We start from the raw sequence: 26,987 nt of genomic DNA, 5'->3' as shown, positions 1-26,987 counted from the left end.
TTTAGGCGGTTTTCCATCAGCCACGGCGAATGCCGGCTGGTTCCCCTTATTCCGCCTCAGCTACACTATGTCGGCGACTGCTGCGCAAACAAGTTCTCCACGTACGCGAAGACCACCATTACTCTACCACGCAGACATAGGGGTTACACTCGTCTGGTGCGAGACGTTCCCTGGGGGGGTCCACCGGGGGCCGAACCGCACAGTAACCCTGGGTTCGGTGTGGGGCGGCGGAGGGGTGAAGTGGACTGCGGTAGTCGTCGTGGGGTTGCGGACCACGGCGGCTGCGGCGAGGACGGAACTTGAAGCTAAATGCAAATTTACAATTTACGCACCTTTGGATCGAGTTAATTTAACTGTGTGTCGTATTCTACAATTCGCAGCAGAAAGAACGCGCACTGGCCAGTTCCGTTACATACTCCATAGCTACACTGGTTCCACACTAACCCTATGCTCCTCGGCGAAAATGCGTTTCTGGCGTACAGAGTGACTGGTAATATGGGAAGTGAGCAGCGAGAGCTCGCTTCGGCGCCGGCGGCCGCCACTTTCCATCAGGACGAGCGGCCGTTCTGAGGCGGCCAGGGCGCCGGGCTGCTATTTATGCCGCGCCGTTGGCAGCCCTGCCGTCGCGGCTTGATTGATTTATTAGGACAGTGATTGATGCAGTCCGCCTCGTCCTCGCTGCGCTCCAGAGGCGCAGGGGAGAAGCCGGGGGCGGAGAGGGGGGCTGGAGGCGGTGGGGGCGGAAGGGCTGTGCGTGGAGGTGCGTGGGCGAGAGTTGATGGCGCAGGCGGGGGGCCGGCAGGCAGCTGGGGGAGCGGGGGCGGAGGAGGTGTGTGCACTGGACCGGGCGGTGGATCCGGCGTGCAGCTACTCTAGACTTGGGAAATTTTGTTTCCAAGGAGCGAAAGCGACGCAATAATGTGGCTAATGGGGCACTGTCTAGGTCACGTACACCGCCTACAGGAAAGGTGAAGCACCCAGAAGACGTGGATGGATGTCAATTTATAAGGGACAGTCGAACGACAAACTGAACACGAGCGACAACAGGGGGCTCCATTCAAAAGCAGCCACCACACGCATCAATACATTTATCCCAGCGGGGGACGAGACGATCAATTCCCATTTCGTACACCGCGGTATGCCGATGGATCATGGCGCGGGGTAGCCGCACGGTCTTAAGCGCCTTGCCAATATGGTGCGGCTCCCCCCGTCGGAGGTTCGAGTCCTCCCTCAGGCATGGGTGTGTGTGTCGTCCTTAGCGTAAGTTAGTTTAAGTTAGGTTGAATACATTACTGGCCACTAAAATTGCTACACCAAGAAGAAAATGAGATGATAAACGGGTATTCATTGTACAAATATATTACACTAGAACTGACATGTGATTACATTATGGAGCTATTTGGATGCATAGATACTGAGAAATCAGTACCCAGGACAATCATCTCTGGCCGTAATAACGGCCTCGATACGCCTGGGCATTGAGTCAGAGCTTGGATGGCGTGTACAGGTACAGCTGCCCATCCACCTTCAACACGATACCACAGTTTATCAAGAGTGCTGACTGGCGTATTGTGACGAGCCAGTTGCTCGGCCACCATTGACCAGACGTTTTCAATTGGTGAGAGATCTGGAGAATGTCCTGGCCAGGGCAGCAGTCGAACATTTTCTGTATCCAGAAAGACCCGTAGAGGACCTGCAACATGCGGTCGCGCATTACCTTGCTGAAAAGTTGGGTTTCGCAGGGATCGAATGAAAGGTAGAGACACGGGTCGTAACACATCTGAAATGTAACGTCCACTGTTCAAAGTGCCGTCAATGCGAACAAGAGGTGACCGAGACGTGTAACCAATGGAACCCCATACCATCACGCCGGGTGATACTCCAGTATGGCAATGACGAATACACGCTTCGAATGTGCGTTCACCGCGATGTCGCCAAACACGGATGCGACCATCATGCTGCTGTAAACAGAACCTGGATTCATCCAAAAAAATGACGTTTCGCCATTCGTGCACCCAGGTTCTTCGTCGAGTACACCATCGCAGGCGCTACTGTCTGTGATGCAGCGTCAAGGGTAACCGCAGCCATGGTTTCCGAGCTGATAGTCCGTGCTGCTGCAAACGTCGTCGAACTGTTCGTGCAGATGGTTGTTGTCTTCCAAACGTCCCCATCTGTTGACTCAGGGATCGAGACGTGGCTGCACGATCCGTTACAGTCATGCGGATAAGATGCCTGTCATCTCGACTACTAGTGATACGAGGCCGTTGGGATCCAGCACGGCGTTTCGTATTACCCTCCTGAACCCACCGATTCGATATTCTGCCAGCAGTCATTTGATCTCGACCAACAGGAGCAGCAATGTCGTGATACGATAACCGCAATTGCTATAGGCTACGATCTGACCTTTATAAAAGTCGGAAACGTGATGGTACACATTTCTCCTCCTTACACGAGGCATCACAACAACGTTTCACCAGGCAAACTGCTGTTTGTGTATGAGAAATCGGTTTGAAACTTTCTTCATGTCAGCACGTTGTAGGTGTCGTCACCGGCGCCAACCTCGTGTGAATGCTCTGAAAAGCTAATCATTTGCATATCACAGCATCTTCTTCCTGTCGGTTCAATTCCGCGTCTATAGCACTTCATCTTCGTGGTGTAGCAATTTTAATGGACAGTAGCGTACATTTCAAGATGGCGAGTCCGCTTGAAACATCCAAATCAGTTGAACAACGTTCTGTTATTCGTTTTTTTAATGGCCAGTAGTGTAGTATGTAAGCCTAGGGACCGATGACCTCAGCAATTTGGTCCCATAGGAACTTACCACAAATTTCCAAAATTTTGCCAATGGATCCACAACTGCGCCGACTGTTGCACTTCCTCGTTCGACTGAAAGCGACGTCCACTCCACGAATGACGTAACACGTATATGCACCAGCAGATGCAACATAAAAGTTGCGAAACCGATTGTGTACGACTGTAGTTGAATTGAAGACATACAGCTACAGTGGACTTTTGGTCTTTTCATTCTGTTTTATATTTAATAATTGTAATGCATGTATTAAAAAACTATTTAATGAATGTTTTGCCAGTCAATAATGTATGAACACAAAGCTGTCTTGTAAATTATTTATTCACACCGGCCTTCGTCGTAGACCATCTTCACAGTGATAAATATACAAGGGAAACAAAAAGAAAGCCGAAACATAGAAATAAGCCGGCCGCTGGTGTGGTCGAGCGGTTCTAGGCGCTTCAGTCTGGAACCACGTGGCTGCTACGGTCGTAGGTTCGAATACTGCCTCGGGCATGGATGTGCGTGATGTCCTTAGGTCAGTTAGGTTTAAGTAGTTCTAAGTTCAAGGGGACTGATGACCTCAGATGTTAAGTCCCATAGCGCTTAGAGCCATTTGAACCACAGAAGTAAAATAAAATTTTCACAGGACAACCTCAGTTGAATCTTCATTGTCAAGTCAAAAACGTAAGAGACATTTCATTGGTACTCCACCAATGGCTACGTCAACAACAACTGTAGTACCGCCAGTGTAGCATACGCAAGACGTCACAAGGGCAAGTCGTAGATCATACGACACAGCACTGTATTCATCACGAATTTTTCTACGTTTACCGATACTGTTGATAAATGTCTGTAAAAAAAGTGCGAATCGGATGAATAATTACCGACCGCCCGTTGGCCAGTATGTGGTACAGTATATACAGGGTGCAGAAAAATCATGTCACGAAATTTCAACCGTGTACAGCTGATGCCAGTAGGAACCAAAATTACTAATTTTGTGCAGGTCGACAATACACCATTTTTAAACTACGGAAACTTGGCGCCATGTGCTCAGATTGGCCCGCTATGGTTGTCGGTTCACACATACAAACGTCCCTCGCCCCGTCACTGCCCTAACGTGATACGCACACGTCTCGAACAGCTCTTACTGTTTGTCTCCACCTCACGTCAGAAGTATTCACACGTAAACTTCAGTTCAGGGCACGAACGTATCACCTGCAATTTAGTCATAGAGGAAGCATGGCGGCACAGTATTCGTTTGAAGACCAACGAGATATGGTTTTTGTTTATGGACTAGCCGGGGATAATGCGCATGAAGCATGCTGTATGAGAAACGGTACCCAGCAAGACGCCACCCACACCTGCAAACGTTTACAGCACTTCACCGGCGACTTGGCGAAACGGGCTCGGTAGCGGGATATCGTGGTGATGCTGGAAGACCTCGACCATGACGGGATGCTGCATCTGAAGAGACTGTTCTCGAGCCCTTCGATGAAGCACCTACGACAATGCACTCGAGCGGTTGGACTCGACATGGGGTCACTCATCGGTCAGTCTGGGAGGTTCTGAGGGATGACTGCCGGCATCCATTTAGTTTCCACCCTGTCCAGGACCTAAATCCTGTGGCGGAATATGAACACAGGCTAGGGTTTTGCCAGCAGTTTCTGCCATGTGTTGCACCAGATCCCGACTTCCACGCCATTGTTTTGTTTACCGACGAGTGTTCAAAAATGGTTCAAGTGGCTCTGAGCACTATGAGACCTTACTTCTAAGGTCATCTGTCCCCTAGAACTTGGAACTACTAAAACCTAACTAACCTAAGGACACCATACACATCCATGCCCCAGGTAGGATTCTAACCTGCGACCGTAGCGGTCGCGCGGTTCCAGACTGTAGCGCCTAGAACCCCTCAGCCACCACCGCGGCCGGCACCGACGAGTGTACCTTCCATCGGGGCAGCCCCCACAACACTCGAAATGTTCATTACTGGGCAAAGGGAAATCCTTATCACATATGTCCACGGACACCACGAACGATTTCCGCTCAACATTTGGGCAGGCATTCTGGGTGACCATCTGACTGGACGGTCCATCTACCTCCTTGACTTACCGGGGCAAATTACGTTCACTTTTCGCAAGAAACTCTACCCCGCTTGCTGGAAGACGTTCCCCTGAACATAGGGCTACGCATGTGGTTGCAGCATGATGGCGCGCCCGCACATAACAGTCGTACTGTGCGAAGATATTTAAATGAACTCTTTGACGGCCGGGTAATTGCCAGAGATACTCCAAGGACATGACCCCCGCGATCACCAGACCTCACGCCACCGTACTTTTTCAAATGGCTCTGAGCACTATGGGACTCAACTGCTGTGGTCATCAGTCCCCTAGAACTTAGAACTACTTAAACCTAACTAACCTAAGGACATCACACACATCCATGCCCGAGGCAGGATTCGAACCTGCGACCGTAGCAGTCGCACGGTTCCTGACTGCGCGCCTAGAACCGCGAGACCACCGCGGCCGGCCCGGACTTTTTCCTGTGGGGATTCTTCAAGGTTCTACTTCTCCCACCCGGACGCGAACCACCTAGAACCGAAGAGGAATTAACGGATAGCATACAACACGCCGCCAGTCACACCACGGCAATGCCAGCAATCTTTGAAAGAGTTCGGCAAACCACCGTTCGACGTTACCAAGCTTGTGTCGAGTCAGAGGATCGCCAGTTCGAGAACCTTCGTTATAGTAAACAATGCCCTAGCTACAAAAAAGGCCCTTTTCAGGGCCGAAACAATTTGCAAAAGACTTTCTGTACGCGAACTAACAGCTGTTGACGGGATTGTTCCCGGAAACTACAATGCATGTGTCGGGACCCCGGCGGGTTCGCCCCCAGGCCCCCAGAGAGGAAGGCTGGCGGGCTACCACCGAGCGTACGGGCCGCCGTGGATACATCGCGATCTCTGGCAGGCAGAGCATTCGTTGTCCACAAAGCATCCGGCAGCAGGGCGATCCCGCGGCCAATCGGAGCGCATGGCGACGAGTTTCCGTAGTTCAAAAATTGTGCGTTGTCGACCTACACGACATTAGTAAGTTTGGCTCCTACTGGCATCGGCTGTCCAGGGTTAAAATTTCGTGACACAATTTTTCTCCACCCTGTATAAATGATCTAGTAAAACGCGTCAGAAACTCTTTAAAGCAGTTCGCCATTTATGTGGTTGTCTACAGGGTGGTCGGAAATTCCCGTTGCAGTCTTGTAGTGCTTGTAGAGGGGAGTGAGTGCATCGTATTTTGAATAGGAACCCATGTCCGGGAACGTCATCCAACGAGACTACGGAGCATCAAAGTTATAGGCGCGGGCGTTTGTAAATGTACGTATGCACGGGGCGATTCCGTGATGATGGTACAGACTTTCTAGGATGACGGAGAACGATAAATGTATTAATTTGAAGTAAGGATCCCTGTACCGGAAACGAACGAGTCAAAAGTTATAAACGAAAACCATTCTGACACCTCTGACAGTTGAATACATGTACCCGTTCTTGTATTGCGAAGAGTGTAGGGTTGGTAACTTTCGGTGGTGGTAATGTGGACAAAAACGAGAAGAAATGTCCAATAACCGTGGCCTCTAAAGTGCATACCTTAACAGCTCTGAACACTTGCTCAGTAGAAGAGATGTGCTTCACATTAGCGAAGATCAACGAATTGTCATAGCTCCTCAGGTATGCAATTTAGAGCCCACGTTTATTGGACATTTTTTCTCGTTATTGTCCACACTACCACCACTGAAAGTTACCAGCCATACACTCTTCGCAACACAAGAACCGGTACCTGTATTCAACTGTCACAGGTATCAGAACGGTTTTCGTTTATAAATTCTGACTCGTTCAAAATACGATGTACTCACTCCCCTCTACAAGTCTGTGACAGGAATTTCCGACCACCCTGTATAAAGAAACGGGAAAGACAGCACAATTTGCAGAAAGATTTGCACAGAGTTGATGAATTCCGCAGCCTCTGGCAGTCGGCCCTGCACGTAAACAAATGTAACACAATGCGCATACGTAGTAAAAGAAATCCACTGCTGTACAACTATTCTATTCATGACAGTTTTCCGGAAACAGTATCTCCCGTAACTATCTAGGAGTAACAATCTGGAGCGATCTTAAGTGGGATAGAAATTGAAAATTTGTGCTAAGGACTATGGGACCAAACTGATGTAATCAGACCCTAGGTTTACGTACTACTCAATCTAACTTAAACTAACTTACGCTAACCACAACACACACACCCAAGCCCGAGGGAGGACTCGAACTTCCGACGGAGGGAGCCACGCGAACCGTGACAAGACGCCCAAGACCTCACGGCTACCCCGCGCGGCTAAGTGGGATGACCACATGAAAAAAAAGTAGCAAAAGCTGTAAGTACGCTGTTTATGTTTTCTCTATGTAAGTAGGCTGTTTATGTTTTCTCTATGTAAGTAGGCTGTTTAGGTTTTTTTATTGGTAACGCCACCTCTGTATGAAAATCACTGGCTGTGCTGTGTGCAGTCTGTGGCTGCTTTGCATTGTTGTAATACTCGCCATTGTAGTGTTGGGCAGCGGCAGCTGGATGTGAACAGTGCGTAGCGTTGCGCAGTTGGAGGTGAGCCGCCAGCAGTGGTGGATGTGGGGAGAGAGATGGCAGAGATTTGTAATTTGTCATGAACTGCTATATTTATATATGATGATATCAAGGTAAATACATTGTTTGTTCTCTACTAATATCTTTCATTTGCTAACTATCCGTATCAGTAGTTACCGCCTTCCATAGTTTGAATCTTTTATTTAGCTGGCAGCAGTGGCGCTCGCTGTATTGCAGTAGCTTGAGCAGCGAAGATTTTTGTGAGGTAAGTGATTTGTGAAAGGTATAGTTTAATGCTAGTCAGGGCCATTCTTTTGTAGGGATTTTTGAAAGTCAGATTGCGTTGCGCTAAAAAAAAAAATATTGTGTATCAGTATAAGCACAGTCATTTGCAATTGTTCAAAGGGGACGCTTCATATGTCGACCCTTAGCCTAGGATACCTCACTGGAATCTTCTGATTTTTTTCTTGTAGTTTGTGTAATTAGTGTAGCTATTGTTTATTGCTAGCGCGTAATTATAGAGAGAATTTCCTTTGTAGTTGTAGTTTTTCATTGTTGTACAGTAAAACAGTTGTGGCATGCATGTAGATTTGCACCAAGTATTTCGCAGCTGCGCTGGCAATTAAGTAGACATTATTTCCATTGCTATGTTATTTTATTTTGCTCTTCAAATTGCGCTTTTCTGTGTTATCGTGTGAAATACTGTGACAATAATGGCGTGTGAAAAACGTATTACTAGGCTCCAAAGTAAACTGAGAAATGACAGTGAAGACGAAAGCAGTGTGTTAGCGCCGCAGAGTAATGAATTAACTAATGTTCAAAGTACTAATTTGGTAATTGCGCATAGGGAAATGGAGCGGGCGGCAAACAATAGTGTAGACAGTGAAACAGGTAGTGAACAGGGAAGCGTTATCGATCGATTGGTCGGCAACAGCTCGCCTCAGGAATCGGGAATGACAGAACACAATATTGCAAATACTGCAGACTCAGGTTTTGGGTTCCCACCGTTTTCTCAAATGAGTCACGACACATTTTCCACTTGTCAAAATGTGAATGTTGCCGGTGCAACTTCACTGCCGAAAAGCACTGAGGAACATGTTTCAGACACCAGTGCATTGTTATTACAATTAATGCAACAAATGGGACAAAAGCTTTAAAAGTTAGACATAATGGAACAACATCAGAGACAAACACAGCAACAGTTAGACACAATGGAACAAAATCAGAGACAAACACAGCAAAAGCTTCAAAAGTTAGACACAGTGGAACAAAATCTTAAAAAGTTAGACTCATTGGAACAAACACTTGAACAAACACGTGAAGATTTAACTACTGAGTTACATAACATTGAATCGAAATGTCAAAAAGTCTGTAATGACGTAAAAACACAAATTTGTGAGCATTTTCAACCTATTTTTTCGCGGCATGAAAATGCATTACAGAATCACGAAGCAGCCATAAAAGAACTGCAAATTATTGTTCATGAAAATCATGAGACCTTGCAAGCTAAATTTGACTCAGTTGCATCTACCGATTCGGTTACGCAACTTGCAAAAACTCAGGAAAACTTTAAGGACACAGTAGATACTCTGAAACTTGGTTCAGAAAAACACACTGAAGAAATAAGTACACTATCGGAGAAAGTAGCCGAACTTTCGGATCAGGTCACTAACTTATCTACAAAGGTAGATGATGATCTGAATGACACAAGACCCGTAGCCTTCACTGACACAGAAGAGTATGAACAAATAAGAAAATTCAAACAAAATCAGAATCAAATTAATACACAACACCAAAGAGAAATCCGGGAAGTACAAGATCAGCTGACACAGGTAATACAAGAATTACGTATTTCAGAGGACACTCGCGCTCCAACACGGGAAGAGGGACTTAGAAACACGGAAAAGCCGCAAAATAATAACACAGGGCATTTCGGAAGTTATGAAAGAAATTGGCAATGTGCAACGAATTTTGAGATGGAACGGCCGACACGACCTAACAATGACCGATATGCGACTCGCCGACATGATGATTTTGACTATAAGCTGTTCATTACTACACGTAAATTCGAAACATTTAAGAATTCTGGCAACGACATTCATCCACAAGCATGGCTCCATCAATTCTCTCATTGTTTTCCTCCCAACTGGTCGTTAGAACACAGATTAGAATTTATGTGTGGCTATTTAGAGAATGAACCAGCTGTAAGAATGCGATCGGTCATTCACGATTGTCACAGTGAAGGAGAATTTTACCATGCCTTCCTCTCAGCGTACTGGTCTCAAGCTACACAAGACCGACTAAAACATAGCATCATAATGATGAAACGTTTCGAACAATCTGAATTCTCCAGTCTTGTGAAATGTTTTGAAGACATGTTGCACAAGAATCAGTACCTGTCAAACCCATACAGCCCCTCAGAACTCATCCGCATTTGCTTAATCAAATTACCTGAACATTTACGGCATATTATTTTAGCAGGACGTTGCAAAGACGACATTGAAGCTTTTCAGGGACTGTTACAAGAACTAGAAATTGACACTGATAATCGCGGAACGCGAAAACAAGGACACAACAATTACAGGTCACATCCGTCACAATTCCGTGACGACAGAAACAATAACCGGACACGACTGGTCTATTCTTACAACGCAAATCGTGACCAAAACAGACACCGCCCGTATGACAACCACTGGCAGAATAACAGTTACAGACAAAGATCGCATTTCCATAGTAATGAATATGACAGAGACAATCATAGAAACAGACAATTTGGCAACCAGAACTATTATTATCACGGGAGACAGAATACCTTCAGACGCAATGGTCCACCGTGCAGTGATAATTCAGGGAGAAATTCTCCACCACTTAACCGACAAGAAAGAAACTGCAGGAACTACTGACATGACGACAGACGATATAATCACAACGACAGACCTGAATTTCATCAGAACTGGCGGGATTTAAACAGGGCTGGGCCCTCTCGGCAAGGTGAATTTGTAGAAGTTAGGTCTCCTAATCCCAATAACGACGCGCGGCAACAAAGAGACAGACAATGACTCGCACCGCAGGCAGCCGCGTGCGCCGGCTGGCTCAGAGAAAAATAACATAAGACGCTAACCTTGAGCAAATTTTAGCATTCTTTACCGATGTATACAACATGATAATTGCGTTGAAGTTGAAACTCTGTGCACTAGGAAGAGTAAAGGTTTACACCACATTTCACATGTAAAACCATTTATTGAAAGATAGTCTGCTTTTTAACTTTGTCTTTGCCATAAAACTTTTCACTTCACATTTCTAGTATGCTTTGTCAGACTTAAGAAACTGTTAACATGCAACAATGTTTGAAGTTAAATATCCAGTCTAGAACCTAGGGAACATTTTTAAACAGAAATTACGAATGCATTGTTATAGTGAACAGACGACACAGTGTTGTATTTGTACATTCTTGCTTGTTAGTTGCGCGATTACGTAACGACTATCAGGCTTACATACTTAGGACACATACTGGTACTGCTAATGAGATTTTAATGCAACATTTTGGTTTACTTGAAAATAGATTCTGGGTTTAATGTACTTTCTGTGAGATACCAGACGACACAGTGGTTAGTTTAAGTGACAACTACACGGTTTTATCACGACGCTTCTAATGAGTGACAATTTACAATAATGCTTTTGTAGTGTTTCTGTTTTATTTCTGCACAGTTTTTCTGTTTTATTCTGCAAAGTAAAACATGTTTTAGTAGTAACTTTTGTGGTATAGCTACAATGAGATTGCCTTTTCCATAGCACAACAATACGTTACAGCACAGTACTTTCTTCATCATGGCAATAAGCGTAATAACTAAGAAATTTATACGCAAAGCATTTCACTTTTGTGTATTATGAGGTAAGTACATTGGCTTCTGTAGAACTTAGCTTTCGGAGGAAAATAACTACGACACTTCCACAGAGATTATCTTACAACAAGATGCACATTTAGCGCTACAGGACACGCATTTCAGTGATTAATTTTGTACTTAAACCATTTATTTTTCAAGATCTTTGAATTACAAAGAAAGTTTTCAGTGATACATTTCATTTCATTGCTGTAATCTGTAACACCTGAGGGTATAATTACATTAATCCCCAGGGGGGTACACGCTTACTTTGTGTACCATGTGTGTGGCAACCACAAGGAACCCTAGCTAATATGGTATTTGCTTATACAACTTTACACATCGGTACCATATTTCTCTAACACACAAATTACACAGCTATCTGATCATTTAACTGAGAGATAAACATTTTTTTACTACATCAGTGACACATGTTTACACAATACACAGTTGGATAACTTCACACTTATGAAATTGTATTTTGTCTGTACTTTGTGAAATGCTCATATTTTTTCGGAACCATTGTGATACTATAAGAGCTTTGAATGATGTATTTGGTAAGGGAGCATGAATTTTAAAGTACGTTTGAGGTAGATGACACTATTGAAATGAGCAGAGAATTTTTTTTAGGTTTTGATATTATTGCAGAAAGCTACGACGTTTTTGAGATTTGACTGAGGTGTTATGATGTTATTATTACGACGACGATGTGTACTACGCTGTTGAGATATGTTTATGATCAATAAGGTGATGCTACCGTATATGAGGAATAAGAAGTATGTTGGAAACCAAGAATCGTACTTTAAGAGTTATGAAATGTGCGTAAATGCATGACTGTATCACAATGCTGACGAATATTTTATTTGGACACTTATATTTATAGGATTTTCTTTCTACAGATTTGTAACGCAAATTCTTGACCTGTGAAATATTTTTATGTGAGACTGTCACTGTAGCGGAAACTGCTGTCGTAAATATTTCCGTAAGAAAGTTAAGTGACCACCTGCACGTAATGCATCGCGGGCACCCACCTGGGCGACGGCCGCCCAAAAAAAAAGAAATCCATTAGCCTTTCAGAGGCGCAGGTGGAGAAAAAAAAAAGGAGAGACCATTAACCTCGCTATTGACATTCCTTTGTGGAAAGCATCGCAAATAAGACACGCTCATTACTTGGAAACATATGATTATATTGTGGAGTGCCTACTTTCTGCTACTTACTGAAATGCTTATAAACTGATGGGAAATATTCTTACATCTGCAAACCTGATAATGACAAGTGTCTTTCTACGAGAGTTGAGAGCTGCTGACTTATGATATATCACATGACTATTGAATGATATTTGTATGCTTTGGTTTGCGTAATTGCTTATTTCATTTGATACCTGTTTTCCAGCTGTGTTACAGCATTAGTTTTATAAAATAAACTTAGATGCATTTGCTAATGTGAACACTTTCTGTCAACAGATCTATTAAATGATAATTTTGTAATCCACATTCTTTAAAAAAAGGAGCACTTGGAAAGGAAAGAACAATAAGAAGGGACTAGTAACAGTAAATGGACACATAATTTTCTTTTCAAGTACATGGTAATATTTTTTTTACAATAAGTTGTTGTGGTGCACCACTTTAATTACTTAGACATTAAGATGTGATTATACATTTCCCTTATCTGCATTGTTATCTTTAGTGTACTATTTTTTCTGCTTGAGCTATGTCATGTTTCGATATAAGCTGCTGTTTGCCAGGCATAGTGCTACTGAACTTTAATTTGTGTTACTCTGCTAAGCCAGATTTATTTTTTTTGTTTGCTGCACATTGGCTCATATTAGTTGTAATGTTGCATTGCTTGGTAACTTAGATTTACTGTAGCTTGCTTTGCGATTTTCCATTTTTTTTATTGCTGTTTATATTAATTGTTTTATGTGCTGCTGCATTGCCTCGTCCCTTAGTTTAGCATCTGAGCTCAGTAGATTTAAGTTAGCTTAAGAGGGGGTAGACTATATAAGAAACTAACTATTATAAATTTATAAGAAATAGGATACTGTACAGTGGAGAAAAACTATTATTGACAGAGGATGTGAACAAAATACAGAAGGCAGGCTTAGATAGGACTTTTTGGGAATAATGATGAACAAAGGGAGATCTCCATGCAAAATACTGCAGTAAAACAAACCCTGTCCTTTCCCTTTTGTGTTATCCCACTATATGTTTGTGTACCCTTGTGTATTTGTTTTCTTCCTGTCTCTGTGTAGTTTCATAGAATTTTTTCTTCTTTTAATATTAAGCTACATTCACTATGATGAGGAATACTGTTATCCTCGAATTTAATTGGCATTAATAATATGTTATTTACTTTGTAAAGATGTTAGAAATTATTAATTCCGTTCTGTTTAATGCTCATGTGTGAAGTTGATGTTTCAAAAGTTATTGTGATCTTTTATGTATGTACTCATGTCATAATTCCACTGATGTATATGTTAGTTCGATTCTTTTGTAAAGCCTGTACTACAAATGTTATCTGTATTATTATGTTCTTTAATGATGTATTTTGTACCTTTGTTATTGTATTTTTATGTTACCAAATTGTAATTGTTACCAGTTCTTCAAATGAAGTGACATTTCACTGCACACGTTACTGTTGGTCATAGTACATGGACAATATGTGAGAAGTAGGGACTGATAGTGTTTGCACATGTGTTAATGATTCAGCAAGGGACTGGATAACAGCATTGCTGGATCTAAGGACAATTCCAGAAACTTTGTGAGTGCACAAGTGGTGGTTTATGGACTTGCTATATTGTCCGCAAGACTCTTCGATGGTGATTGTGCACCTGCACATTTGCAACAGATGGCTGCTGGCCGTCTCTACCAGGACTACAGTGGGTCTGCATCTTTGATGGCCCACCAATTGCTACAAGGACTGCAGTGGGTCTGCACCTCTGGTGGCCCACCAGTACCGTAATCTCTACCAGGACTACAGTGGGTCTGCTCTGTGATGACCTAACTACCAATATTCTTCAAAACGTCGACTGACTCTGCTGTGGGTTTGCTCTGTTGTGACCCAATACTTGTCTGCATGTCGAGAGTCAGCACTGTCTTTCCGTTGGAAGGACAACACTACTTCTTCAAGACTGCATGGAAATCCACTACTTCCGTGTGCATTTTCTTCTACTGCTCAGACTTTGAGAAAAACACTATATTTTACCGTAATGAATGATCAGGACTGTCTTTATGGACTGTGACAAAATTTTAGCTTTTGACCAACGTTGTATCAATAAGTGTGTGCATTTGATATCTTTGTTATTGTAATTATGAAAAATTTTTTCAAATCTGTATTGGGCACTGCCCAAACCAATTTGTAAAATTTTTTGTGGGGAGCATGGGGGCTATGTAAGTAGGCTGTTTATGTTTTCTCTATGTAAGTAGGCTGTTTATGTTTTCTCTATGTAAGTAGGCTGTTTAGGTTTTTTTATTGGTAACGCCACCTCTGTATGAAAATCACTGGCTGTGCTGTGTGCAGTCTGTGGCTGCTTTGCATTGTTGTAATACTCGCCATTGTAGTGTTGGGCAGCGGCAGCTGGATGTGAACAGCGCGTAGCGTTGCGCAGTTGGAGGTGAGCCGCCAGCAGTGGTGGATGTGGGGAGAGAGATGGCAGAGATTTGTAATTTGTCATGAACTGCTATATTTATATATGATGATATCAAGGTAAATACATTGTTTGTTCTCTACTAATATCTTTCATTTGCTAACTATCCCTATCAGTAGTTAGTGCCTTCCATAGTTTGAATCTTTTATTTAGCTGGCAGTAGTGGCGCTCGCTGTATTGCAGTAGCTTGAGCAGCGAAGATTTTTGTGAGGTAAGTGATTTGTGAAAGGTATAGTTTAATGTTAGTCAGGGCCATTCTTTTGTAGGGATTTTTGAAAGTCAGATTGCGTTGCGCTAACAAAATATTGTGTGTCAGGTTAAGGACAGTCGTGTATAATTCTTCAAAGGGGACGTTTCAAAGCAAATGAGAGACTGAAATTCATAGGAAGAACCTCAAGGAAAGGTAATTCATCCACTAAAGAAGTGGATTATAAGGCACTTGTTCCACCGACTTTTGAGTATTGTTCATCTGTCTGGGATCCTTGCCAGGTAGGACTGAGAGAAGAGACAAAGAAGATCCAAAGAAGGGCGGCGCGTTCCGCCACGGGCTCGTTTAGTAAGTGCGAAAGCGTTACAGATATGCGCAACGAACTCCAGTGGCAGCTACTGCATAAGAGGTGTTGCGCATCACGGGGAGGTTTGCTGTTGAAATTTTGAGACTGTGGTTTCCGAGAAGAGTCTGACAGCGTATTGATTCCCCCACACACGTCTCGCGAAATGACCAAGAGAAGAAAATACAATACAGAGGCTTACCGACAATTACTCATCCGACGAGCCAATCGCAACTGGAAGAGGGAAGGGAGGATCTGTTAGTGGTACCAGAATTACCCTCCGCCGCAGCCCGTCTGGTGGCTTGCGGAGTACTGATGCAGATGTAGATGCAAGTGAATGTGTGACTAGTCTGGTGTTACGGGACTTGTGAGGGCTTTCTAGGGGCCACCGACTGCCCCGAGTCTTCCGTTAGTCAGCGAGGCAGGAGGGATGTGCCTCATCCACTGTGCTCACGTCACAGCAGCCAGCTGTACATCATGGGACGTCACGACAGTTCAGAGAGCATTTCAAATGATGGCCTTCACACAGACGTCTCCGGAACGGAAAGTCAATCCTTTTCACAACGTTTTCGAGGTGGTGGCATTCGCACGGAACGGAACGAAAACCTGTGGAATCCCAAACGCGCCCACAACGCTTTTCAAATGTCTGCATTCACACAGACCATCAACATAACCACGCAAGACGAAGCGGTATGTTAGCGTCTAAACATTTGACAATCGTCTCGAGTGCTCTCATTGTTACAGACCGCTTACGTAGTTGTCCCAAGCGAAACGTTACACCTGCCCATAGTGTATCTGAAAAGGGAGAACTCATAAGGAACGGAAAAAAAACTGAGAGGAACGTCAAACATATCCACGATTAATTTTAAATCTCACGACCCAGCAGATCAGAACAAAATCGAACGAAATATCAACGCAAAACGTTTAACAAAGTTTTTCTAATGGCTACATTCACGCTGACTGTACGCGTAATCGGACAACATGGAACTGAATATCAATATGTTTCATGGGATGTCAAATCTATTCCATATTTTTAGATTTCCAGAAGGCCTTCGACACCGTTCTTCACAAGCGTCTTCTGAACAAACTGCGTGCCTATGGAATATTTTCTTGGTCATTGCCGCTCCAATCATTTAAATAATTTTTAAAAAAGACAAATTTTAAATACCGCTCTCACCAGATGACGGTATACTGGACGTGAATGGTGGGGATTGGCTACAGGGCAATGTTCAACGTTACTATGTTACAAATAGCTTATGTGAGTACTTTCTTGCTTCATTAAAAGAAACTGGCTCTTTAAAAGTTTAACTTACACCTCAGAATTGGAAGATCGAATAGTTTGTATGAGCTCTTATTTTATTATTTTTTGTACAGATTGCCTGAGGATGCACTGATAAGTGGTGCGAAACCGGTCGCAGAGTTAATAAAAATCAATCATACAACCAGTGCGGAATTTTCTTTGAAAGAACTATGGAATTTCGCCTTAGTTGTGCGACTGGATTCGTGATATCCTGTCAGAAAGGTCACAGTTCGTAGTAATAGGCGGAAAGTCATCGAGTAAAACAGACGTAATATCCAGCGTTCCCCAAGGAAGTGTTATAGGCCCTCTATTGTTCCTGATCTATATTAACGACATAGGAGACAATCTGAGTAGCCGTCTTAGATTGTTTGCAGATGATGCTGTCAGTTACTGTCTTGTAAAGTCATCAGATGATCGAAGCGACTTGCAAAATGATTTAGATAAGATATCTGTATGGGGCGAAAAGTGGCAATTGACCCTGAATAAAGAAAGGTGCGAAGTTATTCACATGAGTGCTAATACAAATCCGCTAAATTTCGATTACGCGGTAAGTCTCACAAATCTGAAGGCTGTAAATTCAACTAATTGGAACGATTACATAGACAATGTTGTGGGTAGAGCAAACCAAAGACTGCGCTTCATTGGCAGAACACCTAGAAGGTGGAACAGGTCTACTAAACAGACTGCGTACACCACGCTTGTCCGCCCTGTTCTGGAGTACTGCTGTGCGGTGTGGGATCCGCATCAGGTGGTACTGACAGATGACATCGAAAAAGTACAAAGAAGGGCAGCTCGTTTTGTATTATCTCGAAATAGGAGAGAGAGTGCCACAGACATGATACGTGTATTGGAGTGGTAATCATTAAAACAAAGGCGTTTTTCGTTGTGACGGGATCTTCTCGTGAAATTTTAATCACGAGGTTTCTCTTCCGAGTGCGAAAACATTCTTTTGGCACCCACCTACATAGGGAGAAATGATCATCACGATAAAATAAGAGAAATCAGGGCTCGCACAGAAAAAATGAAGTGCTTTACTCCGTTCGAGAGTGGAAAGGTAGGGAGACAGTTTGAAGGTGAGTCATTGAACCCTCTGCCAGGCACTTTACTGTGAGTTGCAGAGTAATCACATAGATGTAGATGTAGATTTCGAGTGATGGCACCCACTCCGATAGAGAACGATACAGACCAGGACAGAACGATAAACCTGTGCACAGTGCCTCTCAGATGCGGCAGCCACACACCAGAACGAAATCAAACGGAACGACAAAGTCAAAAAATTTCGCAATCCCCTTCAAAGGGTCAGTATTCACACAGAACGTCAACTTAACCGAAGGGGGTAGAAGAGAACGCGATTGAACGGAATGTCAACGTCAGTGCATCTCACAATTTATTTCAAATCATGGCATACACACAGATCGTGAACGGAACGGTAACAGTGCATTTCCAGTGGCAACGTTCTCACAAAACTGAACCGAACGTCTACGTCAAAACATTTCGCAGTGCTTTCCAAATGGCGGCATTCACACAGACCGTCTACGGAACGGAACATCAAACCTGTCCGCGATGCAACTGAAGCGACGGCATTCACATGGAACGAAACGGAACGTCAAGTCCTGGCCACTATGCATTCCAATGCGGCAGTCAGTCAGAATGCCAATGACAAAATATTTTGCAATGCTTTTCAAATGGCAGTATCCACACAGATCATCAACGCAAAGAAATGGAACAGAACACAGCGGGACGGAACGGGTCGCCAACGTCAAAACATCTCAGAATTCTTCTCGACTTCATACTGACCGTTAACGGAACGGAGTGAAACATCAGTGTCAAAATATACATTATCGTATCAGCATCCACAAAGGGCGCAAACGGAACGAATCAGAAGCGAACGCAACGTCGAAAATAGTCCACGCTGCACTACAAATTACGCGTCTCACACAGATCAGCAACTAAATGAAACGGGACAGGAAGGAATTTGAACACCGTGTCAACGATTCTCATCAAGATAGTTTTGACCTTGACGTTTGTGAAGAGGTAGTGACGTCGCCTGATAATATCTGAAACTGTTCTAATCTTGTCGCGCTAACTCATGCTATAGCAGCTGATGTTGTGTCTTCTCAATCTTTACTACTTCCATTGCTCTCTAGACATAACAAACTAGAGCATGAGGAGTCCAATATTTTTCTCATGAGTCTTTTACACAAAAGGGAGGGCAAATTTCTGCAAGATATGGACAATCACAGACTCTACGCTTGGTATATATAAATGAAACAATTTTCGTTAATATTTTATCCAGTATCGGGCCACTGTCAAACCGGAATGAGCCAGGAACACAGTTCGATCAGCCGGCTGAATGGAGACCTGCGATGAGACTTGTTTCATACTCTGTCATGTCTAGTGGCTGATGCTGCTGCCTCTGGATCACGGGGTCCCGGGTAAGATTCCCGGCCAGGTTAGGGATTTTGTCTGCTCGGGGACTGGGTGTTTGTAGTGTCCTCATCATTTCATCATCATCATCATCATTATTCGTGACAGTGGCTGGATTGGACTGTGTAAAGATTCCACTTTGTACAGGCGCCGATGACTGCGCAGTTGAGAGCCCCACCAACCAAACATGATCACACTCTGTCAGCTGCTGGTAACGCTGTCTCATACGATTACGCGACATCCCCATGTTCTTTACTTTGATCACTCAACATCTGACGCTGTTCGTGGCCCTTATGTACCCCACCAAGCATGTAACAACACTAAATGTGAACAACAATGACACATCAGTACCTCGTCTCCTACTTTCCAGGAGAGCTTCTGCGAAGTTTGGGAAATAGGAGAAGAGGTCCTGGCGGAAGTAAAGCGGTGAGGACGGGACGTGAGTCGTGCCTGGGTAGCTCAGATGGTAGAGCACTTGCCCGCGATAGGCAAAGGTCCCGAGTTCGAGTCTCGGTGCGGCACACAGTTTTAATCTGCCAGGAAGTTTCATATCAGCGCACACTCCGCTGCAGAGTGAAAATCTCATTCTGGGAACAATGACACAGTCTGGTGGGCCTTCTGCTTGTCACACAGAATTGCAAAACTGTTCATTTACATACCTGTCAGGGGTGCGCACGTGTATGAAGTTACAGGGACATCCAATTGTGTCTTCTGGGTGCTTCACTATTTTTGTCTGACAGTGTGTGGTGTGGAAAGTGACGAGCTAGGCTATTGGAGTAGAGGTGAAATGGGCAACAGAATTAGAGGCCTTGAACACACACACACACACACACACACACACACACACACACACACACACACACAGAGAGAGAGAGAGAGAGAGAGAGAGAGAGAGAGAGAGATTGAGAGGGAGGGGGGGGGGGCGAGATGAAGAGAAGGAATGTGCGAATAGGTGGGGAAGATTGAGGAATTGGGTGGTGAGCTACACGAAGTGTGGTGGCAGCTCCCGGCTGGCCGCGCAGCTAACGAGCCGTCATTAGCGCCGCCACTTCCAGATTGGAGGTGAGGTGCAAACTCAGTTACTAGACTACTGAGGAGAGGGGGGAGGGGAGGAGAGGAGACTACACACACACAGTGTATCCGCCTCAAAGGACGCGCCCGGCCGTGGAGCGGGGGCGGAAACCGCGACGGCCGATCACGTGTGGCCGACATCAAAGGCCGCCGAGTGCCACTGCCGCCAATGGCGAACCACCTGTACATCGCGGGCCGCTGTCAGCCGATGATTTAGGCAGATAGGCGGGGCCTCCGAGTTGATTTTGCCGTGTGGTAGCAACACTCAGTTCGCACAACTTGTACACACTGCCTTACTAGGGCTTGATAATTTAACATGACAGCACAGCACTGATTCACAAGCAGGCCGCTGTGGCCGAGCGGTTCTAGGCGCTTCAGTGCGGAAGCGCGCTGCTGCTACGGTCGCAGGTTAGAATCCTGCCTGGGGCATGGATGTGTGTGATGTCCTTAGGTTAGCTGGGTTTAAGTAGTTCTAAGTCTAGGTCAATAGAAAGCCCTTCAAACATTAAACAGTTTCATTTCCATCGTACACAAAAGATTTCATCTCCCCCCTCATCTCATAAAACTATAGCATAATAGCATCTTAACGTCAATAGTGGGTTACGGCTCGGGAGTCTGGGCACACAGGCTCACGAGGGTTGTGTCCACCATGACAGTGAGAAGTGTTGAGAGGAACTTGATACTCAGATCTGTGGAGGCCTATAGAACGTCACCAGGGGGAGCCCTATTAGTCATAATGGGGCTCTGCCGCCTGGACATCATAATTAGAGAGCACGCTGCGTGGTTCTGGGTTAAGAAAGGGAACGTCACGAAGACAGAAGAGATATTAGGCACTGGGGCTAGGGATAAGGGTGAGATTCGGCAAAGGGGCGAACAACTATGGCAAGAACTATGGGAGGCGGATGAAACAGGGCGTAGGACATTTGAACTTCTTCCAGACCTTAGGGAACGATTGAAAATGACATACTTTGAACCCACTAGAGGACTAATCCTTTTTCTCACTGGACATGGGCCATACCCGACATAGTTATGTCGGTTCGGGAAAAGGCTCACACCCGCGTGTGAATGTGGTGAAACGGAGGGTAGCCCCGATCATGTGTTCTACGAGTGCCCCCTTTCCAATGACGTTGCTTCCACATTACGTGACCAGTTACCTACCGAGCGAGGTGGCGCAGTCGTTAGACACTGGACTCGCATTCGGGAGGACGACGGTTCAATCCCGCGTCCGGCCATCCTGATTTAGGTTTTCCGTGATTTCCGTAAATCGCTCCAGGCAAATGCCGGGATGGTTCCTTTGAAAGGGCACGGCCGACTTCCTTCCCCGTCCTTCCCTAATCCGATGAGACCGATGACCTCGCTGTCTGGTCTCCTTCCGAAAACAACCCCCAACCAACCAGTTACCTGACTGCGAGGCACACCAACTAATAAGACAACAAGACACTTTTCAAACTCTCAATAAACTAGCAGATGAGATATCACGAAAAGTGCTACAGGAATACCCGAGGGACATAAATTAACGTAAAAAATAGAGACATACTAAATACCGAATACGTGCCGTACTCCTATACCGCCTGCGCGTGGATAGGCCGACTTCCCCGTAGTCTGGACTCGGCCACCTACATGACCAGGGGGAGTGGGGAACAATATCACCAACTAGACAAAGCACCGGATTTGACTTGGGTTAGAACTATATAGTAGGACTTAGATTAGGAAATTAGTTATTAGGAACCTGCAGCAAATAACATCTTGGCCTGCGCGGTGTCAGGGGTACGCCCATCGGGATTAGCTCGACGGGCAAGGCAATGAAGTAGCTTTTTATATACCTCTGACACAACTGTGACGCTGCAGGCAGTAGAGTTTCTAGTCAAGATATTATACACTAAATACTAATACTTGTAGGAATTTAGCTGCCCATTGTAATTAGTTATAGCTCTACCTGTACCTCACAATTAATAAAATTATAATTATCTGCAATTGATGTTTAAACAAATTAAGACCCACTAATCATATTAGGAAGTGGGTTAGGTTGTATAGTTATTATTGTTGTTGAAATAAAGAATTTTTAAGTCTAGGGGACTGATGACCTCAGATGTTGAGTCCCATAGTGCTTAGAGCCATTCTAACCATTTTGAACTGATCCATACTTGCCATGTCATTGGCAGGGAGAGTCAGTGAGCATGTTCGTCTCAACTGTGACGTTTATTTCAGCCAGTGGTCAACAGAAATTGTTCAGTGGTGTGAGACAATGACTCATGCATCACGGAACATTTAGACCGCGACGAAGCAAAGCAACATGCACTGCCAAAAGTCCCCATACTCCGCAAGTGGCCTCACTTTTCACTGCCTGTCGCAGCCAGCAGTTGTCCGTCAGTTCAGTCGGTGGATTCGTGCGAGTTGCCACATCCTACGTGAAGTGCACGACTGAGCAATCGACTTCATTTCTTGAAGAGAAGATGTCATATCTAATTGCGCTCCCATACCAGTCGTTTTGGTATAAGGAGTGATGGTGAGTAAGCAAGTTAGTGTACATGCAATAACGTCAGACGCCCTCAAGCGTCTGTCTGTTGACGTAAGCATGGCTCGCGATGTGCGCTTGTCGCCTCACCCTCCCTCCCGCCCCCCCCCCCCCAACCTCCCCCCTCCCCAGCCTCCAGTGGTGCTGCCGAGCGGTGCGTGTGGAGCAAATGGCAGGAGGCGCGTCTATGCATCAGGCTATTACAGTAGCTAAATACATTATACGAGGGTTGGAACTTTAATAGTGTTCAAAATGTTCAAATGTGTGTGAATTCCTAAGGGACCAAACTAATGAGGTCATCGGCCCCTACACTTACACACTACTTAAACTGACTTTTGCTAAGAACAACACACCCATGGCCGAGGGAGGACTCGCACCTCCGGCGGGAGGGGCCGCGCAATCCGTGACAGGGCGCCTCAAATCACGCGGCCACTCCGCGACGCCGGCCGCGGTGGTCTAGCGGTTCTAGGCGCTCAGTTCGGAACCGCGCGACTGCTACGGTCGCAGGTTCGAATCCTGCCTCGGGCATGGATCTTTGTGATGTCCTTAGGTTAGTTAGGTTTAAGTAGTTCTAAGTTCTAGGGGACTGATGACCACAGATGTTGAGTCCCATAGTGCTCAGAGCCATTTGAACCACTTGAACCACTCCGCGAGGCCTTTAATAGTCGCAACTATTTATTTACAGTTCGTACAAAATACACTCCTGGAAATTGAAATAAGAACACCGTGAATTCATTGTCCCAGGAAGGGGAAACTTTATTGACACAGTCCTGGGGTCAGATAAATCACATGATCACACTGACAGAACCACAGGCACATAGACACAGGCAACAGAGCATGCACAATGTCGGCACTAGTACAGTGTATATCCACCTTTCGCAGCAATGCAGGCTGCTATTCTCCCATGGAGACGATCGTAGAGATGCTGGATGTAGTCCTGTGGAACGGCTTGCCATGCCATTTCCACCTGGCGCCTCAGTTGGACCAGCGTTCGTGCTGGACGTGCAGACCGCGTGAGACGACGCTTCATCCAGTCCCAAACACGCTCAATGGGGGACAGATCCGGAGATCTTGCTGGCCAGGGTAGTTGACTTACACCTTCTAGAGCACGTTGGGTGGCACGGGATACATGCGGACGTGCATTGTCCTGTTGGAACAGCAAGTTCCCTTGCCGGTCTAGGAATGGTAGGACGATGGGTTCGATGACGGTTTGGATGTACCGTGCACTATTCAGTGTCCCCTCGATGATCACCAGTGGTGTACGGCCAGTGTAGGAGATCGCTCCCCACACCATGATGCCGGGTGTTGGCCTTGTGTGCCTCGGTCGTATGCAGTCCTGATTGTGGCGCTCACCTGCACGGCGCCAAACACGCATACGACCATCAATGGCACCAAGGCAGAAGCGACTCTCATCGCTGAAGACGACACGTCTCCATTCGTCCCTCCATTCACGCCTGTCGCGACACCACTGGAGGCGGGCTGCACGATGTTGGGGCGTGAGCGGAAGACGGCCTAACGGTGTGCGGGATCGTAGCCCAGCTTCATGGAGACGGTTGCGAATGGTCCTCGCCGATACCCCAGGAGCAACAGTGTCCCTAATTTGCTGGGAAGTGGCGGTGCGGTCCCTTACGGCACTGCGTCGGATCCTACGGTCTTGGCGTGCATCCGTGCGTCGCTGCGGTCCGGTCCCAGGTCGACGGGCACGTGCACCTTCCGCCGACCACTGGCGACAACATCGATGTACTGTGGAGACCTCACGCCCCACGTGTTGAGCAATTCGGCGGTACGTCCACCCGGCCTCCCGCATGCCCACTATACGCCCTCGCTCAAAGTCCGTCAACTGCACATACGGTTCACGTCCACGCTGTCGCGGCATGCTACCAGTGTTAAAGACTGCGATGGAGCTCCGTATGCCACGGCAAACTGGCTGACACTGACGGCGGCGGTGCACAAATGCTGCGCAGCTAGCGCCATTCGACGGCCAACACCGCGGTTCCTGGTGTGTCCGCTGTGCCGTGCGTGTGATCATTGCTTGTACAGCCCTCTCGCAGTGTCCGGAGCAAGTATGGTGGGTCTGACACACCGGTGTCAATGTGTTCTTCTTTCCATTTCCAGGAGTGTAGATACGTGTTTCAAAGTTTTACTGACCTCCAAAGTAGTCACCAGCATTGTGTATAACCCGTTGCTAACGATTTGGAAGTCGTAGGATACTCCTAGCAGTGCCAGTTGTGTTGACAGTTCGAGCGGCGCGGTCTATTTCCCAACGAATTTGTAGCAGTTCTGAAGCGAATGCCGTGAAGGTTTCCTTCAGTTTAGAAATCGAGTTGAACTCACGAGGACGTAAGTCAGGGGAGTGCAGTGGGTGGTATAGCACTTAGCAGCCGCATCAGTCAAACAAATCAGTAACAGCTTGCTCTGTGCGTGCTTGAGCATTGTCCTGCAAAATGATGGTCAGGTCCTGCAGAAAGTGTCATCACTTCTGTCTCTAATCTGTCTGTAGGTTGTGTTCCAAAAATGAACAGCATAGAGACGGAAGTGATGACACTTTCTGCAGGACCTGACCATCATTTTTCAGGACAATGCTCAAGCACGTACAGTGCAAGCTGTTACTGATTTGTTTGACTGATGGGTCTGCTAAGTGCTATACCACCCACTGCACTCCCCTGACTTAAGCCGTCGTAAGTTCAAGTCGATTTCTTAACTGAAAGAAACACTTTACGGCATTCGCTTCAGAAGTGCGACAAATTCATCGGGCTATAGACCGTACCGCTCGAACTGTCAACACAACTGGCACTGCTAATAGTATCCTACGACTTCCACATCGCTGCCAACGGGTTATACACAATGCTGGTGACTACTTTGGAGGTCAGTAATACTTTGAAATACGTATATATTTTGTACGAACTGTTAATAAATAGTTGCCACTATTAAAGTTCCAACCCTCGTACAACATGTACACAATATAAGAAACGTAATAATGTTTTAACGTATCTTATGTTCACTTATGCAATAAAAGGAGATGTACAGTACCCTAGTTCACTCTCTTAGAGGTTGATTTATTTATTCTTAGTTTCTAACGCGCCTATGTTCTTCCTCAGTGCTCAGGCTATCTTCGTACGAAATTTCATGGAAAAAAACTTACAAAAGTGACGCACATGTGAAGGGCTTGTTTCAGTAGTGGTACAAGTCCATTTGTGTTGCTTCTGAGATACAGTGTCCTAACGTTAAATGAGTATATATACTAGAATATTTCTAGTATCTCAACTGTAGATTTTTCATCGCTCATCAAGTATATATACTTGAATATTTCTAGTATCTCAACTGCAAATTTTTCATTGCTCATTTAACTTTAGGACTCTATATCTCAGACTGAACAAAAATGGACCTGTACCAGTATTGAAATAAGCTCTTCATATGCACCCGTCCCTAACTAATAAGAATTTAGTCGTGAAAACAAATTAGTATTTACTAAACCCACTGTCTTACCCCTTGCATGCGTTTGAGTAGAATCAAGGACAATCACTTCTAAAAACATGTGGAAATAACAATTAATAAATGGTCCACCACCGGTTCTAGGAGGGGGCAAGTGTCCCTTCTCCTCCTGCTCCTCCCCCCGCCCCCCCCCCCCATCCTTCCCTTTGCGGACGCCTATGGTCCAGTGTGCGTAGGGATGCCTTGGATTCACGCACAGATTACACGGAAGTGACGTCTAATGATGTGTACGAGTAAGCCGCGAGTGCGTGTCACGAACTTGCGGCATCCTTGTCGACTGCTAGCGTGACACTGGCGCCAGCAGAATAATATATCACCAGCTGCAATTTAAGCTGTCCTTTTAGGTTCAAGTCTGATCACACCTTCGGAAATTGCGACATATTAGAGGAAGACGGCCAAATATTTGTGACAGCCAAGAATACAAATGGCAGTGCGGGTCGGTTCACTTGCAGCAGTTTCTTCCTTCGTTTTCTAGCCAAACAAAAATCACAAAATCGAAGAAATTCATTGGTGTACATATTCATACGTAAATAACGTCGAATATTGCACAACGTACTTGTTCTACATTCGCAAGAAAGTCCCAGAATGTGAAAAGTTTTAGCATGTAGCAGGACACGAACGTGCTTTCTTTGACTCTTTAGCCCATGTTCTTCACCAGTACTCTACAGCAAAGACGAGCGACTCTGAACTACG

The 26,987-nt window shown here is 45.4% G+C and overlaps 1 protein-coding gene across 1 annotated transcript in view; it reads right to left on the bottom strand.

The window, feature by feature from the left end:
- Nucleotides 1–548: 548 nt before the first annotated feature.
- The window catches only part of LOC124718649 (leucine-rich repeat extensin-like protein 3), a 153,451-nt gene continuing 127,012 nt past the window's right edge, over nucleotides 549–26,987 (bottom strand). Inside the window, exon 3 of the mRNA XM_047244278.1 lies at nucleotides 549–867. Coding sequence (XP_047100234.1) covers nucleotides 549–867 — 319 coding nt within the window. The remainder of the gene's footprint in view (nucleotides 868–26,987) is intronic.

This window comes from Schistocerca piceifrons, chromosome 10 (genome assembly GCF_021461385.2).
Source record: "Schistocerca piceifrons isolate TAMUIC-IGC-003096 chromosome 10, iqSchPice1.1, whole genome shotgun sequence".
Taxonomy (NCBI): Eukaryota; Metazoa; Arthropoda; class Insecta; order Orthoptera; family Acrididae; genus Schistocerca; species Schistocerca piceifrons.
This window is presented reverse-complemented; position numbering and strand designations above follow the sequence as displayed.